This window comes from Salvelinus namaycush, chromosome 35 (genome assembly GCF_016432855.1).
Source record: "Salvelinus namaycush isolate Seneca chromosome 35, SaNama_1.0, whole genome shotgun sequence".
Lineage (NCBI taxonomy): Eukaryota > Metazoa > Chordata > Actinopteri > Salmoniformes > Salmonidae > Salvelinus > Salvelinus namaycush.
The window spans coordinates 19,153,177-19,178,057 of record NC_052341.1 but is presented as its reverse complement, the minus strand read 5'-3'; the positions used below and the strand labels follow the sequence as shown (position 1 = coordinate 19,178,057).

The following is a 24,881-nucleotide window of genomic DNA, read 5'->3' as shown; positions in this document are numbered from 1 at the left end:
ATTTAACATCTCAAGAGATGTATACAATGTATCAAATCAAAGTAGATCCATTGTACACTTGTGTCCATGTGTAGTTCTTGAAATCACCAGAAGATGGTGCTATGGGTTTGTGTAACTAAATCCCTTTTATGGCATTGCACTGAACTTGACCCACACATTTCCCCTGGCTGGCTCTGGTCCTGTGTGTGTTCTTGATATGCTTGTAATCTTTCTGCAGGTTCCTCTCACACCACTGGAGTGGGGACATTTGTTTACGCAGCACCTGAACAACTGGAGGGTTCCCACTACGATTCAAGGGTGAGTCATCTCCATAATGTCAGAAATATATACACTACCGTTCAAAAGTTTGGGGTCACTTAGAAATGTCCTTGTTTTTGAAAGAAAAGCACATTTTTTGTCCATTAAAATAACATCAAATTGATCAGAAATACAGTGTAGACATTGTTAATGTTGTAAATGACTATTGTAGCTGGAAGCGGCTGATTTTTAATGGAATATCTACATAGGCGTACAGAGGCCCATTATCAGCAACCATCACTCCTGTATTCCAATGGCACGTTGTGTTAGCTAATCCAAGTTTATAATTTTAAAAGGCTAATTGATCATTAGAAAAACCTTTTGCAATTATGTTAGCACAGCTGAAAACTGTTGTTCTGATTAAAGAAGCAATAAAACTGGCCTTCTTTAGACTAGTTGAATATCTGGAGCATCGGCATTTGCTGGTTCGATTACAGGCTCAAAATAGCCAGAAACAAAGACCTTTCATCTGAAACTCGTCAGTCTATTCTTGTTCTGATAAATGAAGGCTATTCATTAAGGCTATTCATTCACTATCCAGCTATAATAGTCATTTACAACATTAACAATGTCTACACTGTATTTGTGATCAATCTGATGTTATTTTAATGGACAAAAAATGAGCTTTTCTTTCAAAAACATTTCTAAGTGACCCCAAACTTTTGAATGGTAGTGTATATAAACTCAGCAAAAAAATAACCGTCCTCTCACTGTCAACTGCGTTTATTTTCAGCAAACTTAACATGTGTAAATATTTGTATGAACATAACAAGATTCAACAACTGAGACATAAACTGAACAAGTTCCACAGACATGTGACAAACAGAAATGTAATAATGTGTTCCTGAACAAAGGGGGGGTTAAGTACTGCAGTGCATCTCTTCCTCATGGACTGCACCAGATTTGCCAGTTCTTGCTGTGAGATGTACCCCACTCTTCCACCAAGGCACCTGCAAGTTCCCAGACATTTCTGGGGGGAATGGCCCTAGCCCTCACCCTCCGATCCAACAGGACCCAGACGTGCTCAATGGGATTGAGATCCGGGCTCTTCACTGGCCATGGCAGAACACTGACATTCCTGTCTTGCAGGAAATCACGCACAGAACGAGCAGTATGGCTGGTGGCATTGTCATGCTGGAGGGTCATGTCAGGATGAGCCTGCAGGAAGGGTACCACATGAGGGAGGAGGATGTCTTCCCTGTAATGGACAGCGTTGAGATTGCCTGCAATGACAACAAGCTCAGTCCGATGATGCTGTGACACACCGCCCCAGACCATGACGGACCCTCCACCTCCAAATCGATCCCGCTCCAGAGTAGAGGCCTCGGTGTAACGCTCATTCTTTCGACGATAAACGCGAATCCAACCATCACCCCTGGTGAGACAAAACCGCGACTCGTCAGTGAAGAGCACTTTTTGCCAGTCCTGTCTGGTCCAGCGACGGTGGGTTTGTGCCCATAGGCAACGTTGTTGCTGGTGATGTCTTGTGAGGACCTGCCTTACAACAGGCCTACAGGCCCTCAGTCCAGCCTCTCTTAGCCTATTGCGGACAGTCTGAGCACTGATGGAGGGATTGTGTGTTCCTAGTGTAACTCGGGCAGTTGTTGTTGCCATCCTGTACCTGTCCCGCAGGTGTGATGTTCGGATGTACCGATCCAGTGCAGGTGTTGTTACACGTGGTCTGCCACTGCGAGGAAGATCAGCTGTCCGTCCTGTCTCCCTGTAGTTCTGTCTTAGGCGTTTCACAGTACGGACATTGCAATTTATTGCCCTGGCCACATCTGCAGTCCTCATGCCTCCTTGCAGCATGCCTAAGGCACGTTCACGCAGATGAGCAGGGACCCTGGGCATCTTTCTTTTGCTGTTTTGCAGAGTCAGTAGAAAGGCCTCTTTAGTGTCCTAAGTTTTCATAACTGTGACCTTAATTTCCGACACTAAGCTGTTAGTGTCTTAATGACCGTTCCACAGGTGCATGTTCATTAATTGTTTATGCTTCATTGAACAAGCTTGGAAAACCGTGTTTAAACCCTTTACAATGTAGTTATTTGGATTTTTACGAATTATCTTTGAAAGACAGGGTCCTGTAAAAGGGACGTTTCTTTTTTTGCTGAGTTTGTATATATATATATATTTCTTATTATTATGATATATGTATTTTTTGTTATGTTATTTTTTTAAATTTAACCATTCTTTAACTAGGCAAGTCAGTTAAGAACAAATTATTATTTACAACGATGGCCTACCCTGTCCAAACCCGGACGATGCTGGGCCATTTATGCGCCGCACTATGGGACTCCCAATCATGGCCAGATGGAATACAGCCTGGATTCAAACCAGGAAATGTAGTGACGCCTCTTGCACTGAGATGCAGTGCTTTAGACCGCTGCGCCACTCGGGAGCCCTAAAGATAACAGCACAAAGGGCAAGAAGGTAGAGACCACAATGCATCACGGGAAGTAGCCACAACTGTCAGTGTCCATGATTGAGTCTTTGAATGAAGAGATAAAACGGTCCAGTTTGAGTGTTTTTTTGCAGCTTGTTCCAGTCGCTAGCTGCGGAGACCTTTTAACAGAATGTGGCTGGCAGAACGGGTGTTGTATGAGGAGGATGAGGGCTGCAGTAGATATCTCAGATAGGGGGGAGTATAAATAAACATCAACCAGTGGGTCTTGCGACGGGTATACAGATGACCAATTTACAGAGGAGTATAGAGTGCAGTGATGTGTCCTATAAGGAGCATTGGTGGCAAATCTGATGGCCGAATGATAAAGACCATCTAGCCGCTCGAGAGACACACAAAAATGACTGGGCACAATCAGTGTGACTTTTCTACATAAAACAAACTTTTATTGAATTGTAATGATGATAATATAACATTTTTATTTATAAAGTAATTGATACACAGTAAATCAAAAATATTTGTATCACTATGCCTTTTCTTCTCCTATGCAGTCAGACATGTACAGTATTGGAGTGGTGGCCCAGGAGCTGTTCCAGCCCTTTGGGACAGAGATGGAGCGTGTTCAGAAGCTAGGGGACCTCCGTGAGGGGAAGGTCCCAGACTCCTTCTCCCAGCACTGGCCTGTCCTGGCCAAGTACATCACACTGCTGACCAGCAGAGACCCCACTCTAAGACCCAGCGCCACACAGCTGCTGCAGAGCGAGCTGTTCAGCAGCAAAGACATGGTATGGATGACTAGGCTGGCTGGGAATGAGACTGATAGTTTTAAGTTTTATTAGTCGTATGTACAGGATACACATAGTATACGCCGTTGAACGAAATGCTTACTTGCAGGTTCCTTCTCAACAATGCAACAGCAATAAGAAATAATAAAAGATAAGAATACGAACATAAAGTAAATGGCTCAGTAGAATAGAATAAACATTTTAGCATAAGTACTGAACAACAATATAAAAGCAACATGTAACAATTTAAAAGATTTTTCTGAGTTACAGTTCATATATGGAAATCAGTCAATTGAAATAGTTTTATTTGGCCTGGGCCTGCCTGAGAGGGCATAGGCCCATCCACTTGGGAGCCAGTCCCTGCCAATCAGAATACGTTTTTCCCACAAAACGGCTTTACTATAGAGAGAAATACTCCTCCGCAAAACTTGACACATCTGTGGCATTGTGTTGTGACAAAACTGTACATTTTAGAATGGCCTTTCATTGTCCCAAGCACAAGGTGCACCTGTGTAATGATCATTCTGTTTAATCAGCTTCTTGATATGCCACACCTGTCAGGTGAAGGGATTATCTTGACAAAGGATAAAATGCTCACTAAAAGGGATGTAAACAAATTAAATTAGTGCAATTTATGGAAAATTTCTGCAATCCTTTATTTCAGCTCATGAAACATGGGACCAGCACTTTACATGTTGTGTTTATATCTTGGTTCAGTGTATAATATGGGAAGGCACAGTTTATTGTCCAATATTTACACGTGTCAGAAAGGAGGGATTGGGAGGCAAGTGTTTAAATTGTGCAGTATTAGCAATAGAAAATAAAAGTATTGTAGCAGAAATTGTGATGTGAGTGAGTGCATGTGTGCTAAGGTGCGGAGAGTAAGTGCAAGTGGTCAGTCCAGTTCAAGTGTTTATCAGTTTGATGGCTTGCAGATAGAAACTAGCCTACCGTTACACTTTACACTGAGCTTCACTGGGGTCGGAGCGCCGTAATGGTTATATAAGACACAGCGGAGCTGGCGCAGGAAATGGGTCGGAAAACGTACCTCAATGCAGAAATGTTATCTTTATCCAAACTTATACATCGAGAAGATTGAAATACTGCTAGTTTACTGTCCCTTTTGTCCTCATGCTAGCATCGCGTTAAACAACAAAGGAGCTGATTGGCTGACACTGCCATTCCAGAATGACTGCAGTGGCTACTGCTAGCTAGCATGAGGACGAAAGGGACAGTAAACTAGCAGTATTTCAATCTTCTCGATGTATAGATTTGGATTAAGGTCAAATTTGGAGTACAGTGGCATTTTCCGACCAATATCTCGAGCCGGCTCCGCTGTGTCTTAATCTAACAATGATGGAGTTCAGATCCTGGTGTAACTCAGTGTAATAAAGCATAATGGTAATGTGGAATCTTGTGGTTAAGATATAAACTTTCTCTGAGACAGTTGGTATCAGTCCTCATGCCCCAATACTGTCTGCCCGACCGTTAGGGATTGAACAGCTCATGACTAGGGTGTATGTGTTTGATGTACTTGTTGTATTTCTGCTTGCCATGATATTTACACTGCTATTGTACAAGCTCAAACACATATGATCCAAATGCTAGTAGCATCGCTTGGCTATAAGGGTTTGACCTGTGTCACTTTCAGCCACATGTTTAATCTGGTGCCAACTACTGACAGAAAATATCAGGAGAAGAGTGTTACACATTGGAGATGTTTGATCTGTGATACCAATGTCCCTCTTCTCCTTACAGGTTATCCATGACTTGCAGAGAAGGGTTGAAGAGCAGGAAGATGAGATAGTTCAACTCAGGAGACAGATCAGTCAGCTACAGACTCAGAGCAGACAGCAAGCATCCCATTACACGGACAAGACCTGACGTCAACCATCTCTGCCCATCTTCAAACATGTTATATTTGACCCCTTTACCTTACCAAATGTGAATAATTTAGTGCAAATGGTTGAATGTGTGTGGTCTCTCTGTCTGGATGTAACAATGTGACTATAAGTTAAAACTGTAGAATAAATCATTTAATTTACACTTATCTGAGAGTCTGCAGACATAGTATCTAGTCAAGATTCATTTACATAATTTGTGGTTGTGATTTAACATACTCATATGATGAAGGTAATCAAGCCAATAAGACTGGGTTGTTTGTTTGACCACCCTTTAATTGTAGGTAATTAAGACACTCACTCCTGTTAATTATTGTTATGCATGCCTCACAGTCATGAATCATCTGGGAGTACAGTTGTATAAGCTTTGCTTTCAAAGTAAACAGGCATACCAAATATAATATATGCATACAAACTCCCCATCAGCTGTGTTAAAAAAAAAATAGTATAAAGACAAGTCGAGCACGGTATTCACTACACAAAGGTCAGACGTGTACGTGCTTTCTACGACTCATATGAACACGTTCCACACGGAGCCTAAGCGAATCAAGAGTTGCCTTTCTTCGGTAGTACCCGGATTTGCCCGTGGGGAAAATAGCTACGTCATTGTTCACCGACGGACTACCCCGCTTGAAATAAGAAATGGACCTACACGAATAATACATTTATGAAAAATTACAGGTAAGGGCATTTCTGTTGTATTAAATACTTTACATTTGAGTTATATATTCGGAGAATTCTAAACAATTTAACCTATTGGGTTTTGCTGTAGTTGGCTTACACCGGGCGGCTCACTGAGTGTCATGTCGGAGGCAAGCGTTCAACCACCAGTGAATTTTAAATCTCGAGCCCCTCCTTTTAGAACGTAGTTAGCCTAGCAGCTAGCCATATTTCCCGTTTAGATAAACCTGTGAATGCTAAAATGTTTCGGCGTTCCTGTCTCCAGGTTAATCACGGAACACCATAGAAACACCATATTTATTGTTTTACAACTGAAAAGGCCAGCTAGCTAGCATTGTAACTAGCCACTAGCACAATGCTCATCGCCGTAGCATGTTTCGGCAGTATTAACTACGTTTCGCCGTTACCATGGCGTTTGTGGTTACCAAGCACGCACACCTCCGAATTAGACAGTCTTTACTTGTTAATAAGAAATACATTGTTTACTTTCCGAACACTTGTTTAAAAAACACGGTAAGAAAGTTTGAAATTATTTTCTGATCTCCTTTTGAATTGCGTGTTAGAGGCCTATCTCGTTAAAGCCTCAACCAGCCAGACTGCCAGGCAGAGGTGGGAGGGAACAGTTGTTGTAAACGTGCGTGTGTAAAAAGTAATTCCTGTAATGGCTGGTTAGCTAGGTAACATTATTTGTTTGAAACTACTGCCACTTAAATCCAACGAATACTATTTTTATTTAAGTGCTTAACCGATGTAATTTTGCTTATTTGTGTGATTTAATAATCTGGGGAAATTGCGTCTCTAATTGGTAGTACTATTTTAGCTAGCTGTTAGCTTTCTATGTGGTAATGCTAGTTAGCTTCTTGCACTGTGCGGATGGTGATGCTTGAAATGCTGGTTGAATCATTGGGACCTCCAGAGAAAGCTAATTGGCTAGCCAAGTCTCCGCTCTTCTGACCCTAATAATGGACTAAAGGAGCCTAAAATACTCCTTATAGTCCAAGGACCTTACTGGTGGACTAAACTCCACTCCGTGGTGAAGGAAGTTTATGATGAACTTCACCAATTGCGTGGAGATGAGATCAGGGCCTGTATCCACAAAGCATCCCCCGAAAAGGTCCTAGGAATCCTGTTAAAAGCTGTTTTTTAAGACAAAAAAACTCCCAGCTCATTGGTTTTAGGATCATGTTAAAACACTGCCCAGACAGTCTGATCCTGGCATAAAAATCAACTCATGAAAGTTTCTCTAAATAGTTATGACGCTCATTGACATTGTTGAAAATGATGGGGAATAACACATCGCGATGAGGCATTGCTAGCTGTGCATGCTCAGACAACCACAGCGAATGTGATTGAAAATAGTAAAAATAAAGAAAAGCCCTGGAATGAGTAGGTGTGTCAACTTTTGACTGGTACTGTGTATATATACACTACTGTTCAAAAGTTTGGGGTCACTTAGAAATGTCCTTGTTTTCTATGAAAACATGCATGAAATGACTATATTGCCTATTCATTTTGCAACTCAAGACGTTGACAAATTTATAAATAATGATTTTTAATTGAAATAATTGTGTCCTTCAAACTTTGCTTTCATCAAAGAATCCTCCATTTGCAGCAATTACAGTCTTGCAGACCTTTGGCACTCTAGTTGTCAATTTGTTGATGTAATCTGAAGAGATTTCACCCCATGCTTCCCTGAAGCACCTCCCACGAGTTGGATTGGCTTGATGGGCACTTCTTATGTACCATGCGGTCAAGCTGCTCCCACAACAGCTCAATAGGGTTGAGATCCAGAGACTGTGCTGGCCACTCCATTATAGACAGAATACCAACTGACTGCTTTTTCCCTAAGAAGTTCTTGCATAGTTTGGAGCTGTGCTTTGGGTCATTGTTATAGGAGGAAATTGGCTCCAATTAAGCACCATCCACAGGGTATGGCATGGCGTTGCAAAATGGAGTGATAGCCTTCCTTTTTCAAGATCTCTTTTACCCTGTACAAATCTCCCACTTTACCACCACCAAAGCACCCCCCAGACCGTCACATTGCCTCCACCATGCTTGACAGATGGCGTCAAGTACTCCTCCAGCATAATTTCATTTTTTTCTGCATCTCACGAATGTTCTTTGTGATTTGAACACCTCAAACTTAGATTTGTCTGTCCATTACACTTTTTTCCAATCTTCCTCTGTCCAGTGTCTGTGTTCTTTTGCCCATCTTAATTTTTTCTTTTTATTGGCCAGTCTGTGATATGGCTTTTTCTTTGCAACTCTGCCTAGAAGGCCAGCATCCCGGAGTCGCCTCTTCACTGTTGACGTTGAGACTAGAGGTCGACCGATTAATCGGGGCCGATTTCAAGTTTTCATAACAATCGGAAATCGGTAGTTTTGGGCGCCGATTTGCCGATAGATTTTTTTAATCTTTTTTTCTTTTCTTCTTTTGTTAAAATTATTATTATTATTTTTTTTTTTATTATACACCTTTATTTAATCTTTATTTAACTAGGCAAGTCAGTTAAGAACACATTCTTATTTTCAATGATGGCCTAGGAACGGGCAGAACGACAGATTTTTAACCTTGTCAGCTCGGGGGATCCAATCTTGCAGTGATTACATTGCACTCCACGAGGAGCCTGCCTGTTAGCAAATGCAGTAAGCTAAGGTAAGTTGCTAGCTAGCATAAAACTTATCTTATAAAAAAAACAATCAATCAATGACTGTCATTGCTCCAATGTGTACTTAACCATAAACATCAATGCCTTTCTTAAAATTAATACACAAGTATATATTTTTAAACCTGCATATTTAGCTAAAAGAAATCCAGGTTAGCAGGCGATATTAACCAGGTGAAATTGTGTCATTTCGCTTGCGTTCATTGCACGCAGAGTCAGGGTATATGCAACAGTTTGGGCCGCCTGGCTCTTTGCGAACTAATTTGCCAGAATTTTACGTAATTATGACAACATTGAAGGTTGTGCAATGTAACAGGAATATTTAGACTCATGGATGCCACTCGTTAGATAAAATACGGAACGGAATAAACGTTTTGTTTTCGAGGTGATAGTTTCCGGATTAGTCAAAGGTATATGGTTTAGAGAGAAATAGTCAACGCGTTATAATTCCTGTAATAACTTGCGGCTGAATTTGAAAGGGGTTCCTTCGTTATTTTACCGTTCATGTCTTCCATAGAGAATGTCTTGATCTACTTCAAATAAGGTCTGTGTTTCGTGCAGGCTTAAACCGCCTCGACGTTTTGATACCCGTGTAAATCTCACTAGGCTAAGGTAACGTTTGTCAACATATTTTCATAAATCCACTCTACAATTTTTTTTATCTTCGCTTATATTTAGCCAATATTGATCAGAGTTATCTTGTCCTATGGATATCTACACAGTTATAAAATTGGCACGGTGATGTAAGCCTACACGAAACACAGACCTTATTTTAAGTGAATCTAAAAAATATCCTATGGAATAAATGAAGGAACCGCTTTTCAGATTTTGCTAGGAGTCATGGGAATTATGACTCGCACTTTGGTTGTCAATTCTTACCATGCCCATTATTAAAATAGGATTTCCTGCATATAGAAATTAAAGTTTTTGTTTTCAACATTCATCACAGGTAACTTAAACTCTATTTTTATTCAAACAGTTGAGAGTATTTGTCTCCTAAGCAGACTCTTCAGTATCATTGTCACTTCAGAGCTGTGTGTGTATTTATGTATTATATTAAGTTAAAATAAAAGTGTTCATTGTTCATTCAGTATTGTTGCAATTGTCATTATTACAAAAATGTGTGTGTGTGTATGATATATATATATACACTGCTCAAAAAAATAAAGGGAACACTAAAATAACACATCCTAGATCTGAATGAATGAAATATTCTTATTAAATACTTTTTTCTTTACATAGTTGAATGTGCTGACAACAAAATCACACAAAAATGATCAATGGAAATCAAATTTATCAACCCATGGAGGTCTGGATTTGGAGTCACACTCAAAATTAAAGTGGAAAACCACACTACAGGCTGATCCAACTTTGATGTAATGTCCTGAAAACAAGTCAAAATGAGGCTCAGTAGTGTGTGTGGCCTCCACGTGCCTGTATGACCTCCCTACAACGCCTGGGCATGCTCCTGATGATGTGGCGGATGGTCTCCTGAGGGATCTCCTCCCAGACCTGGACTAAAGCATCCGCCAACTCCTGGACAGTCTGTGGTGCAACGTGGCTTTGGTGGATGGAGCGAGACATGATGTCCCAGATGTGCTCAATTGGATTCAGGTCTGGGGAACGGGAGGGCCAGTCCATAGCATCAATGCCTTCCTCTTGCAGGAACTGCTGACACACTCCAGCCACATGAGGTCTAGCATTGTCTTGCATTAGGAGGAACCCAGGGCCAACCGCACCAGCATATGGTCTCACAAGGGGTCTGAGGATCTCATCTCGGTACCTAATGGCAGTCAGGCTACCTCTGGCGAGCACATGGAGGGCTGTGCGGCCCCCCAAAGAAATGCCACCCCACACCATGACTGACCCACCGCCAAACCGGTCATGCTGGAGGATGTTGCAGGCAGCAGAACGTTCTCCACGGCGTCTCCAGACTGTCACGTCTGTCACGTGCTCAGTGTGAACCTGCTTTCATCTGTGAAGAGCACAGGGCGCCAGTGGCGAATTTTCCAATCTTGGTGTTCTCTGGCAAATGCCAAACGTCCTGCACGGTGTTGGGCTGTAAGCACAACCCCCACCTGTGGATGTCGGGCCCTCATACCACCCTCATGGAGTCTGTTTCTGACCGTTTGAGCAGACACATGCACATTTGTGGTCTGCTGGAGGTCATTTTGCAGGGCTCTGGCAGTGCTCCTCCTGATCCTCCTTCCACAAAGGCGGAGGTAGCGGTCCTGCTGCTGGGTTGTTGCCCTCCTACGGCCTCCTCCACGTCTCCTGATGTACTGGCCTGTCTCCTGGTAGCGCCTCCATGCTCTGGACACTACGCTGACAGACACAGCAAACCTTCTTGCCACAGCTCGCATTGATGTGCCATCCTGGATGAGCCGCACTACCTGAGCCACTTGTGTGGGTTGTAGACTCCGTCTCATGCTACCACTAGAGTGAAAGCACCGCCAGCATTCAAAAGTGACCAAAACATCAGCCAGGAAGCATAGGAACTGAAGTGGTCTGTGGTCACCACCTGCAGAACCACTCCTTTATTGGGGGTGTCTTGCTAATTGCCTATAATTTCCACCTGTTGTCTATTCCATTTGCACTACAGCATGTGATATTTATTGTCAATCAATGTTGCTTCCTAAGTGGACAGTTTGATTTCACAGAAGTGTGATTGACTTGGAGTTACATTGTGTTGTTTAAGTGTTCCCTTTTATTTTTTTGAGCAGTGTATATATTACATTTTTTTTTTTTTTTTATTATAAATCGGCCGATTTAATCGGTATCGGCTTTTTTTGTCCTCCAATAATCGGCATTGAAAAATCATAATCGGTCGACCTCTAGTTGAGACTGGTGTTTTGCAGGTACTATGTAATTAAGCTGCCAGTTGAGGACTTGTAGGTGTCTGTTTCTCAAACTACACTAATGTACTTGTCCTCTTGCTCAGTTGTGCACTGGGGGCCTCCCACTCCTCTCTATTCTGGTTAGAGCCAGTTTGCGTTGTTCTGTGAAGGGAGTAGTACACAGCGTTGTATGAGATCTTCAGTTTCTTGGCAATTTCTCACATGGAATAGCCTTCATTTCTCAGAACAAGAATAGACTGATGAGTTTCAGAAGAAAGGTCTTTGTTTCTGGCCATTTTAAGCCTGTAATCGAACCCACAAATGCCGATGCTCCAGATATTCAACTAGTCTAAAGAAGGCCAGTTTTATTGCTTCTTTAAATCAGCACAACAGTTTTCAGCTGTGCTAACATAATTGCAAAAGGGTTTTCTAATGATCGATTAGCCTTTTAAAATTATAAACTTGGATTAGCTAACACAATGTGCCATTGGAACACAGGAGTGATGGTTGCTGATAATGGGCTTCTGTACGCTATGTAGATGTTCCCTAAAAAAATCAGCCGTGTCCTGCTACAATAGTCATTTACAACATTAAAACTTAGGACGGTAGGGACGGTAGCGTCCTACCTGGCCAACATCCGGTGACATTGCAGAGCGCGAAATTCAAACTACAGAATTATACATATTAAGCTTTCATAAAATCACAAGTGTAATACATCAAAATAAAGCTTAACTTGTTGTTAATCCAGCTGCTGTGTCAGATTTCAAAAAGGCTTTACGGCGAAAGCACACCATGCGATTATCTGAGGACAGCGCCCCGCATACAAAAGCATGAAAAACATTTCAACCAGGCAGGTGCGCCACAAACATCAGAAATAGCGATATAATTAATGCCTTACCTTTGATCTTCTTCTGTTGGCACACAAAGGTCCCAGATACATCACAAATGGCCCTTTTGTTCGATAATGTCCTTTGTATCCATAAAAACTCAGTTTAGCTGGCGCGCTTCAGTCAATAATCCACCCAGTTTCCCTCCATCAAAATGCATACAAATGAATCCCAAACGTTACTAATAAACTTTTCCAAACAAGTCAAACAACGTTTATAATCAAACATTGGGTACCCTAATACGTAAATAAACGATAAAACTTAAGACAGAGAATCGTAATTGTCTTTACCGGAGAAAAATACCAAAGAACGCCTCTCTCCACGCACTTGGAAACACTACAGCCAAAATGGGAGCCACCTAGAAAAACAACAATTTCTGGCTCATTTTTCCAAAAACCAGCATGAAACTCTTTCTAAAGACTTTTGACATCTAGTGGAAGCCCTAGGAACTGCAATCTGGGAGGATTTTGCCTTATAATAAAAGTGACAGCCATTGACGTTAGTGGTACGCTGAATTTGTTTGGGGGGGGGGGGTTTGTCCTCGGGTTTTCGCCTGCCATATCAGTTCTGTTATATACTCACAGACATAATTTTAACAGTTTTAGAAACTTTAGAGTGTTTTCTATCCAAATCTACCAATTATATGCGTCCTAGCTTCTGGGCCTGAGTAACAGGCAGTTTACTTTGGGCACGCTTTTCATCCGGATGTGAAAATACTGCCCCCTACCCAAAAGAGGTTAACAATGTCTACACTGTATTTCTGATCAATTTGATGTTATTTTAATGGACAAAAAATTTGCTTTTCTTTAAAAAATAAGGACATTTCTAAGTGACTTTTGAACGGTAGTGTGTGTATATATGAATTAAATTGCCACCCTGTACCTATGTTTGTCCTCGATAGTTGCGTGCCTTTTTTGCTGAAATCCCCCCAAAAATGTAATAACTGTTAATCAAATACGTCCATCGACTGTTTGCTCATTTGCTGTTGCCCTAAAACGGCAACTCATCGCAAATGCGAATGTGCCAATTGAAACTTAACCTTTTCTCAATAGGGGGTGCTGTTTTCACTTTGTAAAAATTTCGTTCCCAAATTAAACTGCCTCGTACTCAATTCTTGCTCGTACAATATGCATATTATTATTACTATTGGATAGAAAACACTCTCTAGTTTCTAAAACCGTTTGAATTATATCTGTGAGTAAAACAGAACTCAAGTTGGAGCAAACTTCCTGTGAGGAAGTGAGAAATCTGAAATCAGACAGGCTGTTCTGGGGTCAGTTTATTAATTTGCATGTCTTCTATTGGTCGAGATCCACTGCATACGCCTTCCCCTAGATGTCAGCAAATAGTGAGAATTGGAATGGAGTTGCTAGGCAGATCTGAGGCCATATAAATGGGCTTGGAACGTGGAGTGCACTCTTTTCAACATTCGCCATGACGCAAGACAGACCTCAGGATGGCGTTCTGGAAAGCTCCCGTTATAGGCCTTAGATATATCCGGCTCTGATTTTATTCGATATAGGTGTTAAAGACATCATAATGTAGTTATTTTAAACCGAGTTATATCAGTTTATATCAGTATATTGCGATTTTCGGATATTTCTTTGTGCTGCGTTATAGTGAGTTGGGCACGTCTGGGCCACATGGCTAATGTTTACTGCTAATTCCAAAGTTGAAGGCGACAATCTACAACCGAGCAACGATTCTTTTGGACAAAGGACAACTTGCCCAAGATTCTGATGAAAGCTCATCAAAAAGTAAGAACTATTTATGATGTTAATTTGTTGTTCTGTTGAAAAATGTAAAACTCCTATTCCGCCATTAATTTCGGTGCGGTCTCGCTTTAACGCACGCTGTATGTCGTAGTAACGTTAATTTTAAAAATCTAACACAGCGGTTGCATTAAGAACTAATGTATCTTTCATTTGCTGTCCAACCTGTATTTTTTAGTCAAGTTTATGATTAGTTACTGATTAGATTAGGTGCCTCTCCCAAGATTTCTCCCGACATTTTGTTGGCAGCTTGGCTACTATTCTCATTGTATAACCACGATTTGTGCCGCTAAATATGCACATTTTCGAACAAACTCTATATGTATTGTGTAATATGATGTTATAGGACTGTCATCTGAAGAAGTTTGAGAAGGTTAGTGAAAAAATTAATATCTTTTGCTGGTTTATTCGTTATCGCTATTGTTGGCTTGAATCAATGCTGTTGTGTGGTTGGCTATTGTAGTAAGCTAATATAATGCTATATTGTGTTTTCGCTGTAAAACACTTAAAAAATCTGAAATATTGGCTGGATTCACAAGATCTTTGTCTTTCATTTGCTGTACGCTGTGTATTTTTCATAAATGTTTTATGATGAGTATTTAGGTAATTCACGTTGGTCTCTGTAGTTATTCTAGTTGCTTTGGTGAGAGTTGTGATGGTGGCTGCAATGTAAAACTATGATTTATACCTGAAATATGCAAATTTTTCTAACAAAACATATGCTATACAATAAATTTGTTATCAGACTGTCATCTGATGAAGTTGTTTCTTGGTTAGTGACTATTTATATCTTTATTTGGTCGAAATTGTGATAGCTACCTATGCAGGAAAAAAATGGTGGGAAAAAAAAGTTGTGTCTTTTGCTATCGTGGTTAGCTAATAGAAATACATATTGTGTCTTCCCTGTAAAACATTTTAAAAATCAGAAATGATGGCTGGATTCACAAGATGTGTATCTTTCATCTGGTGTCTTGGACTTGTGATTTAATGATATTTAGATGCTAGTATTTACTTGTGACGCTATGCTAGGCTATGCTAGTCAGCTTTTTTACTGATGGGGGTGCTCCCGGATCCGGGATTGTGATGAAGTAGAAGTTAACGTTTGAAAATACCTAACAATGTATTACAAAAGTAGTTTGAAATGTTTTGGTAAAGTTTACATGTAAATTTTGATATATTTTGTAGTGACGTTGCGCAAGTTGGAAGCTGTGTTTTTCTGGATGAAACGCACCAAATAAATTGACATTTTGGATATATATCGACGGAATTAATCGAACAAAAGGACCATTTGTGATGTTTATGGGACATATTGGAGTGCCAACAAAAGAATTTTGTCAAAGGTAAGGCATGAATTATATTTTTATTTCTGCGTTTTTTTGTCGTACCTGCAGTGTTGAAATATGCTACTCTCTTTGTTTACTGTTGTGCTATCATCAGATAATAGCATCTTATGCTTTCGCCGAAAACCCTTTTTGAAATCTGACATGTTGGCTGGATTCACAACGAGTGTAGCTTAAATTTGGTATCTTACATGTGTGATTTAATGAAAGTTTGATTTTTATATCATTTTATTTGAATATGGCGCTCTGTATTTTCCCTGGCTATTGGCCAGGTGGGACGATTGCATCCCACCTAACCCAGAGAGGTTAAAGGTAAAAAAAAAATTAAAAAAAATGGAAACCTCCAACATAATCCAGGTAGTCGGGCATTCCCCAGGGCAGTTGTCTAGGCCCCTTGCTTTAAAAATAATATTCTCTAATGATCTGGCACTGCGTAAAGCCTGTGTATCTATTTATGCTGGTGACTCAACATTATATACACTACATGACCAAAAGGATGTTCATCGAACATCTCATTCTAAAATCATGGGTATTAATATGGAGTTGGACCCCCCTCTTCTACTATAACAGGCTTTCCACTAGATGTTGGAACATTGCTGCGGGGACTTGCTTCCATTCAGCCACAAGCATTAGTGAGGTCGGGCACTGATGTTGGGCAATTAGGCATGGCTCGCAGTCATCGTTCCAATTCATCCCAAAGGTGTTTGATGGGGTTTTGGTCAGGGCTATGTGCAGAACAGTCAAGTTCTTCCATACTGAGCTCGACAAACCATGTCTGTATGGTTAATGTACACAGAGAGCTAACATCAATGACATGCATGTCAATCTCTCTTGGCTTAAAGTAGAGGAGTGACCTCATCACTATTTGTCTTTGTGAGAGGTATTGACATGTTGAAAGCATTGAGCTGTCTGTTCAAACGACTAGCACACAGGTCTGATGGCAACCCATATATACCCCACAAGACATGCCACCAGGGGTCTCTTCACATTCCCCAATTCCAGAACAGACTCCGGGAAACACACAGTACTACACAGATCCATGATGACTACATGGAACTCTATTCCACATCAAGTAACTCATGCAAGAAGTAAAATCGAATTAAAAAACAACTTAAAAAAACAAACTACACCTTATGGAACAACGCACACTGTGAAGAGAGACACATACATATACTAGCACTCTACACACACACACACACACACACACACACATTTTAAATTGTTGTATGGTGGTATTATACATTTTGTGTTGTAATGATATACTGTTTTTTTTTTTTTTGTGTCAATGTGTTTGCACCCCAGGAAGAGTAGCTGCTGCCTTGGCAAATACATGTTCTGTTTAGAGGCGAATTGTCTCTGTGTTTAAACACAGGTGTTCTAATTAGCTCAGGCAGTCGACTGTCTTCCGTCTGTTTTCCTTTAACTTCTTATGGCTGCAAGGGGCAGTATTGAGTAGCCTGATAAAATGTGTCCATTTCAAACGGCCTCGTACTCAATTCTTGCTCGTACAATATGCATATTATTATTACTATTGGATAGAAAACACTCTCGTTTCTAAAACCGTTTGAATTATTTCTCTGAGTGAAACAGAACTCATTCTGCAGCACTTTTCCTGACCCGGAAGTTCAAAGTCTGAAATCGATGCTCTCTTCCTCTTCCTGCCTATAAATGGGCACAAGAGCTATTAGTATACATGCACGTCATACACCTTCCTCTGGGTGTCAAGAAGGCTGTGAGAGAAGAAATGAGGTGATTATCTCGATCTGGGATGGAATAAATCCTCTTGGAATGACGTGTACCCCAGTTCCGGTACTCTGAAGAACGCGATTTGGACAGTGGGGTTGCCTTTTGTTTTGCTGACGTTATAGGCGACTATTATTTCCGGCTTTGATTTTATTTGATACATGTCACCATATCATCGTAAAGTATGTTTTTTCAATATAGTTTCATCAGATTATTGAAATTTTTTTGGGGAGTTTTGCCGTGTTCCGTTCTCTTCCGTTTGTTTACATGGAGAGATCCGTGCAACCCGGCTAGCGCGCTTGCTAAATGGAGAGAGAAAGTTGCCATTCTGAATCCAAACAACGACTCATCTGGACAAAGGACACCTTGTTCAACATTCTGATGAAAGATCAGCAAAAGTAAGACCCAATTTATGATGTTATTTCATATATCTGTCGTAGTCGCCGGCGCCCAAGTGTTTCTGGCTATTGTGCTAAGCTAATATAACGCAACATTTTGTTTTCGCTGTAAAACACTTAATAAATCGGAAATATTGTCTGGCATCACAAGATGCCTGTCTTTCATTTGCTGTACACTATGTATTTTTCAGAAATGTTTTATGATGAGTAATTAGGTATTTGACGTTGGTGTCTGTAAATATTATGGCTGCTTTCGGTGCAATTTCTGAATGTAGCTGCAATGTAAACTATGATTTATACCTGAAATATGCACATTTTTCGAAAAAAAACATATGCTATACAATAAATATGTTATCAGACTGTCATCTGATGAGGTTGTTTCTTGGTTAGTGGCTATTTATATCTTTATTTGGCCGAATTTGTGATAGCTACTGATGGAGTCAAAAACTGATGGAGTAATAAAAGTGGAGTCTTTTGCTAACGTGGTTAGCTAATAGATTTACATATTTTGTCTTCCCTGTAAAACATTTTAAAAATCGGACATGTTGGCTGGATTCACGAGATGTGTACCTTTCATATGCTGTATTGGACTTGTTAATGTGTGAAAGTTAAATATTAAAAAAAAAAAATCTTTTGAATTTCGCGCCCTGCACTTGAAGTGGCTGTTGTCATAAGTGTACCGACGTCGGGCTTGCACGCCAAACAGGTTAAACAAGCGCTGTAACATGGTAGTGTGGGAACCCTATAAAGGTGTGTAGTGATTTATCCTTTTTTTTTCTCTTTTTTTTCCCCCCCCGATTTCTCGTTGATATGAAAGATACATTCCTTATGCTTCCAAAACCATACCGCAAGCGCTGCGTGTTGAGAGCAAGCATCGGGGCTCTTAGTATCTTCTGACCGGTGTGTTTTGCTATCGTCAATAGGCGATAAAGGTAGTTAGTGTCTGTGAATGTCTTACCTTAACCCTTACCGTAACATTTTTACATTTCAATGTCAATGAGGTGACGTCAGCTGGATGTCCTAAGGATCTCAGATGGCAAGGACCCTTCTGATTTCAGGGAAAGATGGTGGATAAATTGTCTTACTCAGGCTGTTTACAATTGAAAAAAATGATAACAGTTCTGGTCTGCTTAAGGGGTGGCTCTCCCATAGGCACCAATACCAAAGATACTGTGCCAATGCGATAGCAGCCGGGTCTGGTTGGTTCATTGACTAACCAGAAAAAATTAGGGAGTGGGATGCCTAGCTTCCTCTTCAGTCTGGGTTCATTTTGGTGATTGTTCCTGTATGTCATTACTACTATCTACAATGTTGTTCATTTGACTTAACATTAACATTATCAATCACTACTACTGACTGGTAGTGTAGTGATATCATTTTGTGTAATTTTAGTAAAGTTTTGTGTGTCTCAAATGTATCTACTAGCTATATATGCAACCATTGTGTCCCAGATGCAACTCAAACTCTGACCCCTAGACCCTACACCCTATACACTTGTGGTAGTCGGAAAGGATCTAATTAGTTGCAATATGATGAAACTTCCACCTAACCTATCAGGACAAGGTGGAGCTATTTCAATATTGTTTGCACTTGTCAAATTTTCTCAGATCTCCACTGGAGCATAGGGTCCATTTGGGATTGGGCCCTAGTCCCTGGAGCAAATGCTGTTAACTTTGTTGTAATATTTTATTACAACTTGCAGTCACTAAACGTATCACTAAATCTGACTTGAAAGGGAGCTCTGTGTCGCATGTAAATTCAATGCAAACCATAAGCAGAGCATGCCTTTGGGGCTACTCCACTGTCTGCAGAACTCCTTTTCCCTCTGAGAGGCTACTTTTGCTTTTATATCCCACGGCCATGGTGTTGTCTACATGACTTATGACCCATTTACACCACCAGACAGACCACCTGCTGGTAATTTAGTGGGTCATTCCTAGTAGATGCTCTGTGTGATTTGGGGCTACCTACGCACTGAAATCCTACCCGGCATATCTAACAATCTCAGTTGATTTATTTAGGCACTGGAAACAGGTTAGTCACATTGTGACATGATGATATTACAGACAATCCACTGTTGCTGTGCAGGTTCTTAGAATACGGCAACATACAATTCCGTATAGTGCAGTGAATTCGGCACAATCTGCATATTCAAGTTGGATGGTAGTACTGAACCATTAGATTTTCAGGAAATAATGTGAGTTTGAAATAGGATGCTTTTGGGTGGTTTAGGGGCTGTTTCTGTAAAAGTCTTTCATCCTCTAGCTACAGAGCTAGTCTTCAAGACTGATTTTTGTCACAGACAACTCCGTTCACAGTTCTCCCAACTAAGCATAGGTTAGTTGTAGTATATAAAGAAACAGCATTATCTAACTTCCTCTGTATTTATTTGTTTTTGTCCAACAGCAATGAACAATGACCATAGTTGACAGATCTTCAGAGAAGTCTGACCACGAGTCAGTCGGGTGCAAGCGCTCCGGATCGCTGACCTTCCCCGGCGGCGACGGGAACGGGATGGACGGCGGCTGCTCCAGCTGGGGGGCGGGGGGCCCCTCGTCCTCCGACACCTCCAGGGTGAAGACAGGGGGCTGCATGGGCCCAACCCCTGGAGCCACTGTCTACAGCAGCAGTGCTGCCATCACCGCAGACAGGCCCAAGGAGCAAGGTGAGGAGGGTTGATGTGCTCAATTCTGAAGTCTATTGACGCTAACAGAAAAGATAGGGCGTTTCCATCAAAGGACGCATGAGCACCAATGTGAAGTTCATAGCAGCATATCAAATTGAGTGTCAAATGAAGACCAAGTCTATATTTTTTGGAAATGAAGGCATTGATGCATCTTTCAACCATTTTCCATCTTAAAAATTAGGCATAAGAAAGGCTTTGGTTTCTGGATAAACAGATGGAAAAGGGGTCTTAGAAAACATGTACCAGAAAAACTATCAGAAATGCATCAAAACACAATGTTGACAAACTAATGTATTTAGTAATTGAAATTGTTTACCTTCTGTAAGTTGAAGAAATATTGCCTTGTAATTCTGTTTCCAAAAACCCACATCTTTAATTTAACCCACGTGAGATTTCTTTAAATTGTTGCATTGTAATTTCAGAAAATGTCCAAAATATATCTGGCACTAATAGTGGAATGATAGTGTTGTGATTGGCTTGGATATTCGCCTATTAATTTCTCCCGCCGGAGTAGCATCTGTTGTCAAACTGGGAAAGCTGTTTTAGTGCTTCCAGAGGTTGCATGGCCTGTATCCAGTGTGCGCTTTATGCACATGTGCAAAACATTAGGAATACCTTAGTAATATTGAGTTGCGCACCCCCCCCCTTACCCTCAGAACAGCCTCTATTGATGGGGCATGGATTCTACACGGTGTCGAATGCGATCCATAGGGATGCTGGCCCATGTTGACTACAATATATCTCACAGTTGTCAAGTTGGCTGGGTGTCCTTTGGGTGGTGGACCATTCTTGACACACACGGAAAACTGTTGAGCATGAAAAACCCAGCAGCGTTGCAGTTCTTGACACATGCCGGTGCACCTGGCACGTACTACCATATCCCTTTCAAAGGCACTTAAATATTTTGTCCTGCCTAATTACCCTCTGAATGGCACACATACACAATCATTGTCTCAAGGCTTAAAAATCCTTCTTTAACCTGTCTCCTCCCCTTTATCTGCACTGATTTGAAGTGGAAGCCTAGCGGTGAAGAGTGTTGGGCCAGATCGCTGGTTCGACTCGTCGAGCCAACTAGGTTAAAAATATGTCGATGTGCCCTTGAGCAAGGCACTCAAACCTAATTGCGCCTGTGAGTTGTGCTGGATAAGACCATCTGCTAAGCGACTAAAATGTAAATGATTTAACAAGCGACATCAATAAGGGATCATAGCCTTCACCTGGTCAGTCTGTCATGGAAAGTGCAGGTGTCCTTAATGTTTTGTACACTCAGTGAATATGGATAGGACCAAGGATATCCATGTTTGTGACCAGCTTTTTGCCTGTTTCACTAATCCAGCTCGGGGTAGGTCGCTTTCTATGCCGTGTCTTTACAGCGAAGGGCAAGGGTTGCCTAGCAGTGTGCGTGCTCACTCCACCAGGGGTGTGGCAGCTGCTTGGGCATTGTTCAGGGGCATGATGATTGGTGATATCTGTGCTGCAGCGAATTGGTGTTCTGTTTTGAGGTTTTATTGCTTGGATGTAACTGTTCCCAGTGTGGCTCATAGTAGAGGTCGACCGATTTATGATTTTTCAACGCCGATTATTGGAGGACCAAAAAAAGCCGATGCCGATTTAAAAAAAAAAAAAATAATAATAATAATAAATAAAATAAAAAATGTCAATTATTTTATTTGTAATAATGACAATTACAACAATACTGAATGAACTCTTATTTTAACTTAATATAATACATCAATAAAATCAATTTAGCCTCAAATAAATAATGAAACATGTTCAATTTAGTTTAAATAATGCAAAAACAAAGTGTTGGAGAAGAAAGTAAAAGTGCAATATGTGCCATGTAAGAAAGCTAACGTTTAAGTTCCTTGCTCAGAACATGAGAACATATGAAAGCTGGTGGTTCCTTTTAACACGAGTCTTCAATATCCCCAGGTAAGAAGTTTTAGGTTGTAGTTATTATAGGACTATTTTTCTCTAAACGATTTGTATTTCATATACCTTTGACTATTGGATGTTCTTATAGGCACTTTAGTATTGCCAGTATAACAGTATAGCTTCCGTTCTTCTCCTCGATTCAGAGAGCGTTACCCATCGCTCCACAAAAGCCGCGGCCCTTACAGAGCAAGGGGAACAACTACTCCAAGTCTCAGAGCGTGTGACGTTTGAAACGCTATTAGCGCGCACCCCGCTAACTAGCTAGCCATTTCACATCGGTTACACCAGCCTAATCTCGGGAGTTGATAGGCTTGAAGTCATAAACAGCGCAATGCTTGAAGCATTGCGAAGAGCTCCTGGCAAACGCAGGAAAGTGCTGTTTGAATGAACGCTTACGAGCCTGCTGGTGCCTACCATCGCTCAGTCAGACGGCTCTATCAAATCATAGACTTAATTATAACATAACACACAGAAATACGAGCCTTGGGTCATTAATATGGTCGAATCCGGAAACTATCATCTCGGAAACAAAACGTTTATTCTTTCAGTGAAATACGGAACCGTTCCGTATTTTATCTAACGGGTGGCATCCATAAGTCTAAATATTCCTGTTACATTGCACAACCTTCAATGTTATGTCATAATTACGTAAAATTCTGGCAAATTAGTTCGCAACGAGCCAGGCGGACCAAAACTGTTGCATATACCCTGACACAATTTCACCTTGTTAATATTGCCTGCTAACCTGGATTTCTTTTAGCTAAATATGCAGGGTTAAAAATATATACTTCTGTGTATTGATTTTAAGAAAGGTATTGATGGTTAGGTACATTCGTACAACGATTGTGCTTTTTTCGCAAATGCGATTTTGTTAAATCATCCCCCGTTTGGCAAAGTTGGCTGTCTTTGTTAGGAAGAAATAGTCTTCACACAGTTCGCAACGAGCCAGGCAGCCCAAACTGCTGCATATACCCTGACTCTGTTGCAAGAGAAGTGACACAATTCCCTAGTTAAAAGAAATTCATGTTAGCAGGCAATATTAACTAAATATGCAGGTTTAAAAATATATACTTGTGTATTGATTTTAAGAAAGGCATTGATGTTTATGGTTAGGTACACGTTGGATCAACGACAGTCCTTTTTCGCGAATGCACACCGCATCGATTATATGCAACGCAGGACACGCTAGATAAACTAGTAATATCATCAACCATGTAGTTAACTAGTGATTATGATTGATTGTTTTTTATAAGATAAGTTTAATGCTAGCTAGCAACTTACCTTGGCTTCTTACTGCATTTGCGTAACAGGCAGGCTCCTCGTGGAGTGCAATGTAAAGCAGGTGGTTAGAGCTTTGGACTAGTTAACCGTAAGGTTGCAAGATTGAATCCTCGAGCTGATAAGGTAAAAATCTGTCGTTCATAATCACCATGCGTCAGCACCTAGTCACAGAAAACCATACAGACATTTTTCCAGCCAAAGAGAGGAGTCACAAAAAGCAGAAAGATATAAAATGAATCACTAACCTTTGATGATCTTCAGATGGCACTCATAGGACTTCATGTTACACAATACATGTATGTTTTGTTCGATAAAGTTCATATTTATATCCAAAAATCTCAGTTTACATTGGCGCGTTATGGTCAGAAATGCATTGTCTCAAACAAACATCCGGTGAAAGTGCAGAGAGCCACATCAAATTACAGAAATACTCATCATAAACATTGATAAATGATACATGTGTTAAACAAACGAATAAAGATAAACTTCTCCTTAATGCAACCGCTGTGTCAGATTTCAAAAAGGCTTTACGGAGAAAGCACACTTTGCGATTATGTTAGGTCAGCACCTCGCCACAGAAACCCATACAGCCATTTTCCAGCCAAGGAGAGTGTCACAAAAGTCAGAAATAGCAATAAAATGAATCACTTACCTTTGATCTTCATCTGGTGGCACTCCCATGTCTCCATGTTAGACAAATGTTTGTTTTGTTCGATAATGTCCCTCTTTATGACCAAATACCTCCCTTTTGTTTGCGCGTTTTGTCCAGTAATCCGAATGCTTAAGGCGCGTGCACTAATTCCAGACACATTTTTTTTAAGTACAATAAAAGTTAGTAGAAACATGCCAAACGATGTTTAAAATCAATCCTCCGGTTGTTTTTGTCATAAATAATCAATAATATTTCAACCGGACAAAAGCTTCATCAATAGGAAAGGAGAAACAAGAAAGGTGCGTTCCCGATCAGGGCGCATGGCTGATGAATGGAAATTTCCACTGGCCACTGATTGAAAGTGTTGTATCTCCCTCGTTTTTCAGAGTAAAAGCCTGAAACAATGCCTAAAGACTGGCCACATGTAGAGGAAGCCACGGAGTTCGTGAATTGGGTCCTAAGTCTTTGTATGGTGGATAGGCTTTCAATGGAAAAACCGCCTTTCAAAATAATAGTACTTCCTGGTTGGATTTTCCTCGGGTTTTCGCCTGCCATATCAGTTCTGTTATACTCACAGACATTATTTTAACAGTTTTGGAAACTTTAGAGTGTTTTCTAT

At 40.7% G+C, this 24,881-nt stretch overlaps 2 protein-coding genes across 7 annotated transcripts in view; both read left to right on the top strand.

The window, feature by feature from the left end:
- The window catches only part of LOC120029492 (eukaryotic translation initiation factor 2-alpha kinase 1-like), a 39,342-nt gene extending 33,809 nt beyond the window's left edge, over positions 1 to 5,533 (top strand). For all 6 annotated transcript variants that reach the window (XM_038974736.1, XM_038974735.1, XM_038974734.1 and 3 more), the window contains exons 13-15: positions 218 to 297; positions 3,250 to 3,483; positions 5,242 to 5,533. In XM_038974736.1, coding sequence (XP_038830664.1) covers positions 218 to 297; positions 3,250 to 3,483; positions 5,242 to 5,367 — 440 coding nt within the window. In that variant the 3' untranslated portion in view covers positions 5,368 to 5,533. The remainder of the gene's footprint in view (positions 1 to 217; positions 298 to 3,249; positions 3,484 to 5,241) is intronic.
- Positions 5,534 to 5,911: 378 nt separating this feature from the next.
- Positions 5,912 to 24,881, top strand: part of usp42 (ubiquitin specific peptidase 42) — a 30,491-nt gene continuing 11,521 nt past the window's right edge. The window contains exons 1-2 of the mRNA XM_038974729.1: positions 5,912 to 6,065; positions 20,115 to 20,373. Of these exons, the coding sequence (XP_038830657.1) occupies positions 20,124 to 20,373 (250 nt within the window). The 5' untranslated portion in view covers positions 5,912 to 6,065; positions 20,115 to 20,123. The remainder of the gene's footprint in view (positions 6,066 to 20,114; positions 20,374 to 24,881) is intronic.